The sequence below is a fragment of the Oncorhynchus clarkii genome, chromosome 31 (genome assembly GCF_045791955.1).
Source record: "Oncorhynchus clarkii lewisi isolate Uvic-CL-2024 chromosome 31, UVic_Ocla_1.0, whole genome shotgun sequence".
NCBI lineage: Eukaryota > Metazoa > Chordata > Actinopteri > Salmoniformes > Salmonidae > Oncorhynchus > Oncorhynchus clarkii.
Genome location: NC_092177.1, coordinates 39,868,774 through 39,885,458, shown reverse-complemented (window position 1 = coordinate 39,885,458; position 16,685 = coordinate 39,868,774). Strand labels below are relative to the sequence as shown.

At 42.9% G+C, this 16,685-nt stretch overlaps 1 protein-coding gene across 1 annotated transcript in view; it reads right to left on the bottom strand.

Annotated features, from left to right (window-relative positions):
• Nucleotides 1–7,135: 7,135 nt before the first annotated feature.
• The window catches only part of LOC139390663 (GPI ethanolamine phosphate transferase 2-like), a 126,116-nt gene continuing 116,566 nt past the window's right edge, over nt 7,136–16,685 (bottom strand). The window contains exon 14 of the mRNA XM_071137936.1: nt 7,136–8,504. Within this exon, the coding sequence (XP_070994037.1) occupies nt 8,282–8,504 (223 nt within the window). The 3' untranslated portion in view covers nt 7,136–8,281. The remainder of the gene's footprint in view (nt 8,505–16,685) is intronic.

Genomic DNA, 16,685 nt, shown 5'->3' with positions numbered 1-16,685 from the left:
GCTTAAGCCAGGTCTCAGTCAGGCCAATCACATGAAGTTTAAGATCAGTGGTTAGTTAATTCACAATGACTGCCTAGGAAGTGAGGGATCTAACATTAAGAAGTCCAATTTTGAGATGAGGTATTATCACAATCTCTTTCAGAAATGACAGGACTGGTCTTTATTCCAGTGAGATTGGCAAACACCTCTATGTTTAGTTTTGTACGACCTACAGTAGGTTGAGGCACATACACAATCTCAATTGGGAAAACTGAGCTGACTACACTGACTGTAGTCAACTAAGCTCGCAGGCTGGCTAACTGCCTGCTGCCTGCCTGGACTGCTCCCTATCTCATTGTGGATCGAGAGGAGTTAGAGCCCTGACTTTGTTGATGTATAAAATGAAAGCCACATTCTAGCTAGGATGAAGTCTGTCACTCTTCAGCAGGCCAGGCATTTCAGCTGTTAACGTGACTGTTGGATACAATCCACATCAAAACAAGAAATATAACAAGCTGGCACTTATCAAAGTTCTATAAACAAGCAGGAAAACATACATCCGTATGCCTTTCTTGTCGCCGGTGATTTGAATTCTGAGTCATAACAACATGTGATGCCCAACTTCTATCAACACGTTTCCTTCACCACTAGGGGCGATAAAGTCTTAGACAACTATACTTTACACACAATCAAGCCATTTGGCAAATAACATCATGACTCCGTACGCCTGCGTCCTGTTTACAAGCAAAAGGTCAAACAGGAAGTAACCGTGACTCACTCCATTGAGAAATGGTCATCAGAATCATAGATCATGCTACAGGACTGCTTTGCTAGCGTTAATCGGTGCTGATAAAATCGGCAAGCTAACCCCCTCTGTCACCGGCTTCATGAGGAAATGCATCGTCGACGTTGTCCCCACAGTGAAGGTTCGATGCTTCCCCAATCAAAAGCCCTGGATTAACACGGAGGTTGGCGCTATGCTAAAGGACAGGGCTACAGCAATCGCAGACTACCCTGACACTATGGCTGAGGATAGGAACATGTACAAGAAGTCCTGCTACAACCTCCGTAGAGTCATCAAATGAGCATAAGGACAATATAGGAATGAGTTGGAATCATACTACTGTACACAAGCTTAAACGCCCGCCACATGTGCCAGGGGCTACAGTCCATTACGAATTATAAAGGAAGACCCAGCCATGACCTGCCCAACGATGCCTCTATTCCAGACAAACTGAAAGCATTCTATGCACACTTCGACAATAACAAACAGCGTACTGTGTGTGAGGGCCCCCACTGGGTGACCTCACTCTCCGAGGTCGATTTGAGTAGGTTCTTAATCAGGGCAACACTCACAAGGCCAAGGCCCGACGGTATTCCAGGGCGTGTTCTCAGAGCATGCACAGATCGAGTGTCAGGCAAATTCATGGTAATTCTCTCCTTGTCCTAGTCTTTAAGATGTCTACCATCATTCCTGTTCCCAAGAACTCTAAGGCTTCTTGCCACAATGAGTACCGCCCTGTAGCACTCACATCTGTAATCATTAATAAGGATTGGCGTCCCGTCAGCGGGACAGTTGTAAATCATTCAGCACGTTATGTCAAGATCGCAGATTTTAGAGTAACAACAAATGTCAGTACATAGAAATGTCTTATCGGTTGAAAGCTTAAATTCTTGTTAATATAACTGCACTGTCCAATTTACAGTAGCTATTACTGTGAAGAAATTCCATACTATTGTTTGAGGAGAACTCCTAACAACAAAACAGTTTTTTCACCGCGATAGGTTTGATAAATTCACCTCTGAAGGTGAAATGTGTACTTACATTCGGAAATATTGCTCTGATTTATCATCCAAAAGGGTCCCAGAGATAATATGAAGTTTCATTTTGTTAGATCAAATCATTTATCACATCCTAAAAAAGTCCATATCGATTTTGTATTTCCACTCGTTCCAATTTGCAAAGAAAGGAATCTGTGAAAATCTCACCCTAAATGTTGTTTCAACGATTGAAATCACATTTATATCTATTCCTCAGAGATCCTAGAAGGTAACAAGACTTCACTATTTCATTAGGGGTGTAGTATATCCTATAGGACACCATATTTGGTCAGAGAGCAACGCCTTGACGCCGATGACGCGGGCGGCCATCACTTGAACGACTGTATCTTTGTCAAATAAGCACCAAACGGGGTCAAACAAAGCTAGCTAGATAGCCAATGAGTTGGGCTTTACGAGAGTATCCGGAAACCATGTATATGTCGTTAAATGTAGCAACTAACCTTGTACGACAGCATGCCTTTACATTTTGGTCAAAAATTATAAGGATATTCAGAGTTATGAAGTTATGAAAACTGGTTGTTTTGCAAAGGTTGGACATATAATATGGCTACAAATACTTGGAAAGCTGAATCAAAGTCCAAGTTTACAGGTTTGACGATATTCTTGCAGAAAAATGGAATATGAATGTCTCCTTCTCGATTTGTCCAAAAGTACATGGGGACTTCACACTAAAAGTCTTGAGGATCAGTCATACTCCAAGTTATCCATCTGAAACACGGGGGCCCCTCAGGGGTGCATGCTTAGTCCCTTCCGGTACTCCCAGTTCACCCACGACTGTGTGGCTAAGCACGACTCCAACAGCATTATTAACTTTGCTGAAGACCCAAAGGTGATCACCAACAACGATGAGACAGCCTATAAGGAGGAAGTCAGAGACCTGGCAGTGTGGTGCCAGGACAACAACTCTCCCTCAACGTCAGCAAGACAAAGGAGCTGATCGTGGACTACCGGAAAAGGCGGGCCGAACACGCCCACATTCACATCGATGGGGCTGTAGTAGAGCGGCTCGAGGGTTTCAAGTTGCTTGAGGTCCACATGACCAACAGACTATCATGGTCCAAACACACCAAGAAATCGTGAAGACGGCACGACAACGCCTTTCCCCCTCAGGAGACTGAAAAGATTTGGTATGGGTCCCCAGATCCTCAAAAGGTTCTACAGCTACACCATCGAGAGCATCCTGACCGGTTGCATCACCGCCTGGCATGGCAACTGCTCGGCATCCAATCATAAGTCGCTACAGAGGGTAGTGTGTACGGCCCAGTATATCACTGGGGCCAAGCTTTTTGACATTCAGTACCTACAGTTGAAGTCGGAAGTTTACATACACTTAGGTTAGAGTCATTAAAACTCGTTTTTCAACCACTCCACAAATTTCTTGTTAACAAACTATAGTTTTGGGAAGTCGGTTAGGACATCTACTCTGTGCATGACCCAAGTAATTTTTCCAACAATTGTTTACAGACAGATTATTTCACTTAAGTCACTGTATCACAATTTCAGTGGGTCAGAAGTTTACATACACTAAGTTGACTGTGCCTTTAAACAGCTTGGGAAATTCCAGAAAATGATGTCATGGCTTTAGAAGCTTCTGATAGGCTAATTGACATTGGAGGTGTACCTGTGGATGTATTTCAAGGCCTACCTTCAAACTCAGTGCCTATTTGCTTGACATCATGGGAAAATCTAAAGAAATCTGTCATTTGTAGACCTCCAGTCTGGTTCATCCTTGGGAGCAATTTCCAAACATCTGAATGTACCACATTCATCTGTACAAACAATAGTATGCAAGTATAAACACCATGGGACCACGCAGCCATCATACCGCTCAGGAAGGAGACGCATACAGATAAACGTTCTTTGGTCCTATATCGACATAACCTGAAAGGCTGCTCAGCAGGGAAGAAGCCACTGCTCCAAAATCGCCAAAAAAAGCCAGTTGAACTGCACATGGGGACAAAGATCGTACTTTTGGAGAAATGTCCTCTGGTCTGATGAAACAAAATTGTAATTGTTTGGCCATAATGACCATCGTTATGTTTGGAGGAAAAAGGGGGAGGCTTGCAAACAAAAGGACACCATCCCAACCGTGAAGCACGGGGGTGGCAGCATCTTGTTGTGGGGCACTTGCTGCAGGAGGGACTGGTGTTCTTCACAAAATAGATGGCATCAGGAGGATGAAAAAGTATGTGGATATATTGAAGCAACATCTCAAGACATCAGTCAGGAAGTTAAAGCTTGGTAGCAAATGGGTCTTCCAAATGGACAATGACCCCAAGCATACTTCCAAAGTTGTGGCAAAATGGCTTAAGGACAACAAAGTCAAGGTATTGGAGTGGCCATTACAAAGCCCTGATGGTGTTTATACTTGCGTACTATTGTTTGTACAGATGAACGTGGTACCTTCAGGCGTTTGGAAATTGCTCCCAAGGATGAACCGACTTGCCAAAACTATAGTTTGTTAACAAGACATTTGTGGAGTGGTTGAAAAACGAGTTTTAAGTGTATGTAAACTTCCGACTTCAACTGTATATATGAATATAAAAAATATATACAGTACCAGTCAAAAGTTTGCACACATACTCATTCAAGAGTTTTTCTTCTAATTTTTTACATTGTAAAATAATAGTGAAGACATCAGCACTTGATGAGCACTTGTTGGATGCTTTTCCTTCACTCTGCGGTTCAACTCATCTGACTGCGGAGGCCATGTCATCTGATATAGCACACTATCACGCTCCTTCTTGGTCAAATAGCCCTTACACAACTCGGAGGTGTGTTGGTTCATTGTCCCGTAAAAAAAAAATGATAGTCCCACTAATCGCAAACGAGAATGGATGGTGTATCCCTTCTTTATAATCGTTGGACATCATGACATCTCATCACTTCCTGCAAAAGCCCTGTTTTCTTTCTCCAAATACACAAAACATACTGTATGTATGTGATATTGCAATGTTTGAGAGAACATCATCAAGAGGTTAAAGATTAAATTATAAAATGATGATATAATAAAGTATAAATAATGTATACTTTAATATAGTAAAGTATAATACATTTCATTTTCAACTTGCACATTTTATGATGGAAGTCACCCTGAAGCTCTGGCAACAAGTGTCCACTCGTGAGATCTTATGAAGAATGGGATTGAATGAAGAGTGACGCACTGTCAAGGATAATTTCCTGTACATTATGCGCATCATTTATCATTCGACATAGCATCACATAATTGGTCAGTTTATCAAAATGATCTAAAAAACATTTATATTGCATTAAAGTGGATAATTTGTCAAACACATTTGAATCTTACCATTTTCTAAAATATTTGGCTGTTTGCTGGTGACAGTCGGTACTTTCCTGTTTCAATGTCTACATTAACCTTTTATACAATATGATTTAATTCACGTGAGAACAGTTTAATGGAAATCTGGATACTGTCAGACCTTATTTCCCTATATAAGTAGTGAAATATCAAAGAACAAAATATATATATATATACACACACACACAGAACCAGTCAAAGGTTTGGACACACCTACTCATAATTCAAGGGTTTTCTTTATTTTGAGTATTTTCTATATTGTAGAATAACAGTGAAGACATCAACACTATGAAATAACACATATGGAATCATGTAGTAACCAAAAAAGTGTCAAACAAATCCAAATATATTTTAAATTTGACATTCTTCAAAATAGCCACCTTTTGCCTTGATGACAGCTTTGCACACACTTGGCATTCTCTCAACCAGCTTAATGAGGTAGTCACCTGGAATGCATTTTCAATTAACAGGTGTGCATTGTTAAAGGTTGGGTGGGGTGTTATACAGAAGATAGCCCTATTTGGTAAGAGACAGCTCAAATAAGCAAAGAGAAACGACAGTCAATCATTAGTTTTACACATGACGGTCAGTTAATCTCGAAAATGTCAAGAACTTTGAAAGTTTCTTCAAGGGCAGTCGCAAAAACTGTCAAGCACCATGATGAAACTGGCTCTCATGAGGACCGCCACAGGAAAGGAAGACCCAGAGTTACCTCTGCTGCAGAAGATAAGTTCATTAGAGTCACCAGCCTCAGAAAATGCAGCCCAAATAAATGCTTCACAGAGTTAAAGTAACAGACATATTTCAACATCAACTGTTCAGAGGAGACTGCGTGAATCAGGCCTTCATGGTCGAAATGCTGCAAAGAAACCACTACTAAAGGACACCAATAAGAAAAAGAGATTTGATTGGGCCAAGAAACACGAGCAATGGACATTAGACTAGTTGAAATCTGTCCTTTGGTCTGTTGAGTCCAAATGTTAGACTTTTGTCTCCAACCGCCGTGTCTTTGTGAGACGAAGAGTAGGTGAACGGATGATCTCTGCATGTGTGGTTCCCACCGTGAAGCATGGAGGAGAAGTTGTGATGGTGTGGGGGGCTTTGCTGGTGACACGGTCAGTGATTTATTTAGAATTGAAGGCACACTTAACCAGCATTGCTACCACAGCATTCTGCAGCGATACGCTTAGTGGGACTATAATTTGTTTTTCAACAGCACAATGACCCAACACACCTTCAGGCTGTTTAAGGGTTATTTGACAAAGAAGGAGAGTGATGGAGTGCTGCATCAGTTGACCTGGCCTCCACAATCACCTGACCTCAACTCAATTGAGGTGGTTTGGGATGTGTTAGACCGCAGAGTGAAGGAAAAGCAGCCAACAAGTGCTCAGCATACGTGGGAACTGCTCCAAGACTGTTGGAAAAGCATTCCAGGTGAAGCTGGTTGAGATAATGCCAAGAGTGTGCAAAGCTGTCATCAATGCAAAGGGTGGATACTTTCAAGAATACAAAATATATTTTGATTTGTTTAACACTTTTTTAGTTATTACATGATTCCATATGTGTTATTTCATAGTTTCGTAGAAAATAGTAAAAATAAAGAAAAACCATTGAATGAGTAAGTTGTCCAAACTTGTGACTGGTACTGTAACAAAATATTTGCACAAAAAAACAAATCAACATTATCTTAATTAGCACATGAATAGTTGGGAATTGATAAGTAATACACGACAATCACATATCTAAGGTTATATGTATAAAGTTGTATGATTTGCTGCAATCTCATATGCTTATTCACCAGATTTGCAAACAGCTACAGTAATATTATTATTGTACATGGAGAGCCCTTTATCAGAATATGGATCTCCGTTCAAGTTCTTCGCAAGTTATCCAAACAGATTGTGTGACTGCAACTAACCATTTTATACATTCAGTATTCACAAGATTTTCCTAGGCGATATCTTCGTAAATGTATAAAAAACAACAACACTTTAATTGTATTTCAATTTAAAATTTAATTAGTGTGTCAGGCCCAGGCCTCCCAATGGCCTCTGATTAGGTTTCACAAGTCCGGTCAGAAGTCTGTAAGAAATCAAATTGTCGATTGGCGTTACATAACCCTTTTTTAACATTAGAAATCAAATTAGCAATAGAGAAATACAAGTGAAATATTGCCTCGGACACAATTTATTTATCAAAAGATAACCACTTTTAGATGGAAAATGTATATCACCTTACCCAACAACAATGAACCTTTATCCCCACACAGCGGCTAAATCTAAATTATCTTTTGATTAACGGCATTCACCCAGAATCAATTCTCATCTGAATCTTAGGAAAAATCCAGTGTATTAACAGAGCTTTTACTGAATTTCAATATATTCCCAGAGAGTAAAAAAAAATAAGAAGAAGATATATACATATATACCTGAAAGTAAAATGGGAGGAAAGTATGGCTTGTTATTAGCTTGGAGCAGATCTACAAAGGGAATCCATTCAACTCAGTTAGTTCATTGAAGAGATGGAAAATACAGACCGGTTGGAAAGCATATCGACAAAGTCCCTGTGCTGATAATGTGGTCACTGTATTGATTAAAGTGCATGGAGGAAATACAGTATAATGCAACTGGCATAAAGCACTGCAGAGAAACGGTGGTCAATAGAAGCACTTACTCGTCTACGGAAACAAAACAAACAATAACACAGGAAAAAAAAGAAAAAAAAATGAATACAAATCCAATTTCAAGGGACTTACAGTATACCTTCACGATTGCGCTTTCGACACATTCAAATTAAATAATTCATTTGTTTACCTTTTATGTTCAACTCTGCTCAATAAACACCACAACAGACTTCAGTAGAACCAACCAACACATCAAAATAATAATCTTACTAAATAAGTTTTGTTTGATACCATAGAGAAAATATATTGCTTTCCAAAAGGTGAATGCCGCTGTCCCAGAACTCCAGCGCAGTGGGACAGTACATTCACACCTACATTCATACCTCCGGGGTGTAGTAGGGCATCCAGAAGTCAACGACGACAGTATCAGGACCACCCATTATCATAGTATTTGCCCTTCGGCCCTTCTCCTTAACCTCTCTTCCTGGAAGCTGAGAGTCCTCGGAGACGTGGGGACCCTAGGGCCTGCTGGAGCTGCGGCTCTGCTCCATGGTGGTGAAGAAGAGGCAAATTGCGGCGGTGAGCAGTGTGTGCATGGACTCATACAGCAGCTTGGGCGAGAAGACGCTCCAGATGAAGAGGTGGTAGCGCAGAGCCGTGACCAGCACCACGTAGGCTGCCGCTGGCACGGAGCGCAGCAGGGCCAAGCAGTAGCAGCCATGGCCGACCGCCACTGAGCTCCTGGAGAGAGAAGGAGAGGTAGAGGGGGATATGGGAGAGGGTGAAGAGATACAGTGGGAGAGAAGGGAGAGAAATTGACTTGAATCTCATTTGGTTGTCAGAACAATGGAAAAACAGAAGTAAAAAAAAAACACAAATGTGCACCTGACAAAAATAAATAAATACTGCATGGGACAATTACAGGATTGGAGGTTCGCATCTCATAGGTCACGTTTTAACACCATGTGCACGGTCAACCTCCAGATCTAAAGTACTTGATAGAAAACAAACGCTATTGAACTCTTGGACTCGTAGACAGAGCCTACTGCAATTCTCTTAGCCTTGAGGCACATGTCTTCATCAGCATTTCTTCCTGAGGACCTTGCATCTCGGCCGTCTCAATGCTTATGGTTGCCTTAGCCTACCATCGACTCTAACATGAAGGCGACCTTGGTACCTCTGAAAATAATGTGATCTAATTGTCTATTCAGATAGGGCTGTAGGGATGCCAGCGTATGTAGGACGTATAGAATATGACCTTCCACGACAGCCTTTCAACTCAAACGAAAGGCAGATATGGTAGGATAATTTCTCATTCAAAACAGTCGGAAATACAGAGAAGTGTGTACAAGCTGCTTGCTTGCACACACGGTCTCCTCACACTCTTTTTTTCAACATTCGTTCTCTTTCACAAAAGCACACACGTGCACAAACCTGCACCCACAAACACGTGTGCACGCATTCACAGGCACAAACACACACACATTCACACACCGCATCCAAAAGCTCCTACGTCTGAATAGAGCCACAGCTCATTCCATATTCAGACTGGGATACTGCAGCCATGTGATCGCAAAGCTCTGGGGGAGGAAGTTCAAGCCTGGGAAGTCATCCCTCCCAAACAAATAAAGGCACGCTAAAGTGCTGCACTGAGGCAGTGGGTGGTAGTTGAAGAAAACCCGTACAGTCCCTCTCCTGAACACTATCACTACAACACTTCTACCTAGTTCACTTCCTGTTTGCTGTGGGTGTGTGCCTGTCTTGAGTGTGGTAATAAAGTGTGAATTGTATCCTTGTCTCCTACTGTTCATTTTCAATTCTCTTACTGGGACACCGGGACAGTTGCACCTACTGTATATCTAAACCGGCACCTATATTGGAGACCACCACATGGTGGCGCTCTTTTTCATTGTCTGGATAGATGCAATTGTGCTGGATTAGACCACTACTGACAGGATGCAGTTCATGCCATATGCCATGCCCCAGACCAGGCGCACATGCAGGCGTGAATAGAAGGACTGGGGAGTCCAGCAGATCGAGGCCCCCCATGCGGATACTGTCCCCCTACTGCAACATTGTCGCCATCAGGGACTGCACATCATGTCCTCGAGTACCACAGGATCGACCAACTGTGTCCTGTGTACCAGGTATTGCAGCAGCCTCGAATGGCTTGGGGGGCTTTGCTGGTGGTCCAGTCACCACTCACACGTGTCAAGTGGCAACCGGCCCGCCAGCCAGTTCAGCTGCCACCTGGACTCCAGCATGTCCAGTAGTCACAAGAGCCCCAGGAGGTTCTCCAGCCAGTGCTCTCACCAGCTCCTTGGCACGTCAGGCACACACATTCACCAGGACTCCAGTACGTCCAGACAGCTACGTAGCACCCTGCACTCCAGCAAATCATGCGGTCCCAAAGTGCCAGTCCGGCAAGCAGCTGCCAGAGTTAGAGCCAGGCCTGCCACCTAGACTGAAGCCCCGACGGGCATCCATTCACACCCAGGCCAGCGCCGGAACCAACCCAGCCTCAACAGCTCCCATAGCCAGTCATTGAGCCAGCCAAGAAGTTGCCAGAGCCTCAACCAATTCTATCCAATGCGCTTCAGACGCCAAAACCGATGACAGAGGTGGAGCCAGACCTGCGACTGTCAGTGCATGAGCCTGCCCCACGATGAATACAGAGGCCCAAGTCTTCCAGCAGCTGGCTGAACTCCGCACCCCAGTCAGTGCCAACACAAGCAGCACCTGAGCCAGTTGAGCCGTTGTCAGTGCTGCACCCTGCCCTATGACCAGCAGAGTTCAAAGAAGCAAAGACGATACAAGAGCTGCAGCCCAACCAGCAGCCGCCAGTGAACCAACCTTATCAACCTGCAGGACCAGATTCACAGCCACCGGTGCCCAAGCAACCACCTCAACAGACACTCCTGCTAGTGTCTCTCCAGGACCAGACATGACCAGACTCAACTCCAGTGCTGGTCGCTACACTACCCTCTGCTCTTGCAGACCTGCTTAGCCTGGATCTAACACACAAGCCGACTCCACAGTCAGAGTCCCAGTCGGCGTCCAATCCTTCACTATCTCTCCTGTACCTGCCAGCATTAGACCAGACCCCAGTTCTGGTCCCGATGTTCAATGCCGTCCCGGAGATCAAGTCCAGCATCAACCTGGGCCCATGACCAGACCGAGCACCCGCCCTGGGTTCGATGTCTGACCCTGTCCTGGATCTGTCGGCTGACTCAGCTCCAGTCATATGTCTGCCATCCACTCCTGCCTGCTGACGCCTCAGTACCAGATTCAGTGCCAGCCCTGGATCCACCGCCTGGACCAGATGTGGACCGGCCTTGGGCTCTGGACCTGGATAACATTCCAGGCCCTGTGGGACTCTCAGCACTCTCTCCCTGTCCGTATCAAGTATGCCTAGCCTGCCTCAGTGGGATGGCCTCCTCCATCAGCCTGGACACCTCCAGCAGCATGGACACGGACCGCCCCAACTCCTGCTGGACTACCCGGCCTCATGGACATTATGAGCGCCGTGTCCCTTACTGACCAGGGGGTGAGGGACTGACCGACACCTCTATCGGAGACCATCCCATGGTGGCACAATTTTTCAGTAGTGCAATCAACTTAGGGTAGGTGTTGAATCTCTCTCTCTCTCTCTCTCTCAAACCCTGATGAATGCACATAGCGCACACCCTTGCATTTTTTGGGCAGAGGTCAGGTCTAGAACTGCACTGGCTGATGTTTAATCTCAAATCTCTTTAGTTCACAAACCATATTGATTTATATCAACTGACATTCACATTTGTAGCATCTACTCTGACAATGACAATGCTAGATGAACAGTTAATCAATGGGTTTAGAACCTAAACATTATCAAGTACTAAATACATTTTAAACTGTGTGTCATCTGCATAGGTGTGAAAGTCGACAATTTTCAGAAATTATTTTGCTTAGTGGGGGCCATGCATAAGGAAAGAAGTGGAGCAAGAATCAATCCCCATGGAACACCGGTAATACCAGTACAGCCATGTATAAGGAAAGAAGTGGACCAAGAATCAGTCCCTGCGGGACATCAGTAAAATGTTGTCTCCAACACTAACAGCTTAACTACATCAGGAAGGTTGTTTGTATATACAGTACCGGTCAAAAGTTTGGACACACCTACTCATTCAAGTTTTTTTTTTCATTTTTACTTTCTTCTAAATTGTAGAATAATAGTGAACACATCAAAACAATGAAATAACACGTATGGAATCATATCATGTAGTAACCAAAAAAGCGTTAAAAAAATCAAAAATCATGTTATATTTGACATTATTCAAAGTAGCCACCCTTTGCTTTGATGTTGACTTTTCCAACAGTCTTGAAGGAGTTTCTACATATTCTGAGCACTTGTTGGCTGATTTTCCTTCACTCTGCAGTCCATCTCATCCCAAACCATCTCGACTATGTTGAGGTCAGGTGATTGTGGAGGCCAGGTCATCTGATGCAGCAGTCCATCACTCTCCTTCTTGGACAATTAGCCCTGAAACAGCCTGGAGATGTGTTGGGTCCTTCTCCTGTTGAAAAACAAATGATAATCCCACTAAGCGCAAACCAGATGGGATGGCGTATCGCTGCAGAATGCTGTGGTAGCCATGCTAGTTAATTGTGCCCTGAATTCAAAATAAATCACCGACAGTGTCACCAGCAAAGCACCCCCACACAATCACACCTCCTCCACCATGCTTCACGGTGGGAACCACACATGTGGAGATCATCCGTTCATCTACTCTGCGTCTCACAAAGTCTCACAAAGACACGGCGGTTAGAACCAAAAATCTCAGACCAAAGGACAGATTTCCGGTCTAATGTCCATTGCTCGCATTCTTGGCCTAAGGAAGTCTCTTATTTTTATTGGTGTCCTTTAGTAGTGGTTTCTTTGCAGCAATTCGACCATGAAGTCCTGATTCATGCAGTCTCTTCTGAACAGTTGATGTTGAGATGTGTCTGTTTACTGAACTGTATTTGGGATGCAATTTCTGAAACTTCTAACTCTAATAAACTTATTTTCTGTAGCAGAGGTAACTCTGGGTCTTCCTTACCTGTGGCGGTCCTGATGGTTTTTGAGGCTACTTTGAAGAATCTCAAATATAAAATAGGTTTTTATTTGTTTAACACTTCTTTGGTTACTACAATATTACATATGTGATATTTCATAGTTTTGATGTCTTCACTATTATTTTACAATGTAGAAAATGGTAAAAATAAAGAAAAAACCCTTGCAGGAGTAGGTGTGTCTAAACTTTGACTGGTACTGTCGATCTGTTTTTACTTCTACACCAGAGGCATATGACAAGTTGCTGTATTGTGTGTGTAGTGTACTCTTCAGAGAGTGTTTCTTCATAGGAAATAAACTCGGAGATGAAATATACGCTCCAGGCACACAAGCCTCCAGGCATGTGTTGAGTGCTGCTCATGCTGCCTATGTAGCAGGTAGCATTGACTGCACTGGGAATGTGTGTCCTCAGCTGTGTCTTCTGTCCGCCAAGACTTGTTGGCTGCTTTTTCCTTTACTCTGCGGTCTGACTCATCCCAACTCATCTCAATTGGGTTGAGGTCGGGGATTGTGGAGGCCAGGTCATCTGATGCAGCAGTCCATCACTCTCCTTCTTGATAAAATAGCCCTTACACATTGTTGCGGTGCTCACTGATCCGTGTCTTAAGGCTTCTATGGGTTTTCCCTATGTAAGACAGACGACAAGAACATTTGAACATGTAAATATCATTGGAGGACATGCAGGTAATTAGGCCCTTGATTTTAAATCTTTGTCCTGTGCGGGGGTGGGTAAATGAGTTGCGTTTGTACATGAAGCTGCATTGAGGACATTGGACACATTTGTAATTACCCTCCGGAACCTTGTCCAATAAAGTTTCAATTTTCTCTGGTGGGTAATCAGATTTAACCACATTGTCTTTCACGTTTTGGGGGTCCTTTAACTTTTTGATCCTACTTGATCCTACTTGAGACGCAGATGTCTCAACTAGGCACCTGGAAATGCAAATGCGCTACGCTAAATGCTAAATGTACTCGTTAAAACTCAAACCTTAATCAAAATTCACATGCAGGGTATTGAATTAAAGCTACACTCGTTGTGAACCTAGCCAACAAGTCAGATTTTTAAAATGCTTTTCGGCGAAAGCATGAGAAGCTATTATCTGATAGCATGCAACACCTCAAAATGCCAAAGACTTTGCTTATCCGGCGCTACACAAAACGCAGAAATAAAATATAAAACATTCATTACCTTTGACGAGCTTCTTTCTTGGCACTCCTATATGCCCCATAAACATCACTATTGGGTCTTTTTTTCGTTTAAATCGGTCCATATATACCCAAAATAGCTTTCTATGGAAGCTGTGTCATTCAGAAAAAATCATAGTTTTTAAACGCTGCGTCATTTTTTTAAATTAAAAAAGTCGACGATAAACTTTCACAAAACACTTCGAAATACTTTTGTAATCCAACTTTAGGTATTAGTAAACGTTTATAATCTATCAAAATGATTACAGGGCGATGTATATTCAATAGCTCCTCATCTGCAAATCAATGGCTGCCAATGTGCACATTGAAAACATCCTGGTGGAGACCGGAAGAAACGGAATCCAGTTAGTTGGATTTTCCAACAAAAAACTCCATTGAAAATGACGACAATGGCGACATCGTGTGGAATTTGTATGAATTGCATGCAGGTCAATATTACATTTTGTGCCCTTTTAACAACCCATGAAAGTGACTTATGGAAATTATTTTTAGCTTTCAGAGAGCAGTTTTTCTTGCGTTTTTCAATGAAACACACAATCTGTTATAGTCACAGCCGTGACTTAACCAGTTTTAGAAACTTCAGAGTGTTTTCTATCCACACATACTAATCATATGCATATACTATATTCCTGGCATGAGTAGCAGGACGCTGAAAAGTTGCGCGATTTTTAACAGAATGTTCGAAAAAGGAAGGGGTAGACTTAAGTTAAAGACCATATGTGGGGTATATTTAAAAATGGGTTTCAATTGTGGGTAAGTATCAATAATGTTCATTGTCATTCAGGTTATCAATGGGACGGCAGGTAGCCTAGTGGTTAGAGCGTTGGGCCAGTAACTGAAAGGTTGCTGGATCAAATCCCTGAGCTGACGAGGTAAAAAACTGTCGTTCTGCCCCTGAACGAAGGCAGTTTAACCCACTGTTCCCCGGTAGGCCGTCATTGTAAATAAGACTTTGTTCTTAAAAAATAAATACAAAAACATCAATGGGAAAAACAGCACTATTTCCTGCCTGGTTACTAATATTGTTCAATAGATTAAAATTGGCAGGTTTATAGGGAGCAACCCCATTACAAAAAACCTCAAGTCAATTTCAAACTGTGAAAAACCTTTTGAAAGTCTATAACTGTATCAAAGTCATTGGCCTGTGATGTTTTGACAAATGATAGTCCCTTGCCCAGGGCAGATGAACATGTTGGACAAGCTAATTACCGTGTCTTGCTCCGTGTATGTGCGGGGACTTCGGGTGTTGCCATCTTCCTGCGTAGTCCTCTCCTGCATTTCTTGCGGGGAAGCACGGTTGGCGGTGGTCATGATGACGGCCTATTCGATTCCCCAAAAAAGAAGGCGCTCTGGATTGGTCACTGGAGTCAGATGTGAGGGAGTTGGTTGATTGCCATATTAGTAGCCCTCTAGGATTACGGCTGGGCTGGCGTTTACCCTTCCAGCTTGCCCGTGGGGGAGTGCCAATTGGCTGTCTCCGGCCATCCCTCCATAATTTTTTTTTTTTGCTCCGCAGTATCATGCTCAAACTTTTTCAGCTTTTCCCACTTGTCTTTGTCTCTTCCGCAAGTTTATCACAAATGTTTTCCATATTGGTCAGAATGTTCTCTCTTTTCTCCTTATGGGTGATCTTGCTTTCTCGATCAACATTTAACTGTGTCACTTGATCTCTAGTCGTGCTCAATTGTTCTGTCACTTCGGTCGGTCACAAAAAGAGGGATTGTTCGAACCAAGACCCGGTGTTTTCTGTATCTATAATCCATTTCTGCCTTTCATTTGATTATCTTAGATAATCACTTAAGGTGACATCATGATAATATTGTTTTGTCTCATGGACCTGTAGATTCTTGAGAGATGTGATAACTGAGTCTGCATTGCAATCTGTCGTTGGGCCAGTTTCATCAAAAAGCGAGTCCTTCATTATGATCCGGGAATAATCATCCTCTGAGAACTCAAATGACTTGCTTTGGCCCGCCATTTGAGAGTCTGCTATTTCAGCCATAATATCAGAAGAAAGGTAGACTTGTGAAAGGGGAGTCTCAAAAATGAGTGCTGTATGGTAGAGAGTTCATGTACAAAAGCTGAAGAACATACGCACTGTGATGGACATTTAACACATGTGCTGTTCTAATAACCAATTGTTGTGTTCATGCAAGTGACTGATTGAACGAATCCTCACTTATCTGCAGTTTGGCAGTTCGCCCAGACCTTGTTTTGAGAACGAAAGATATCTCAGTTTCATGGTCTCAGCTTAGAGAGAAGAAGCCTTGTGAGGTACTGGTCTGTCACATGTTACAAACCAGTATTGGTCGGTCACATGAATGAAACAAAACGGTAATGATGAATTAATCATGCTAAATCATGCAAAAATAACTTGTCTGTGTATAGCAGACAGCAGAGCGTCTGACAGACGTTCATTATGGTGCATTAAGTTGGTTGGAACCTCTCCAGTGCGCTGACAATAAACAATGACTAATTTAAGATGGACTTTGAGTGTCCCTGTGTAAGAATTTCTACAACAGCACATCCAGGTACTTTCCGCAGGTGCTGGAGTTGTTGGCAAACCCATGGAAAACAGAAAGGAAAACGCTGCACACTGCTGCTCATGCTCCCAGGTGATATTT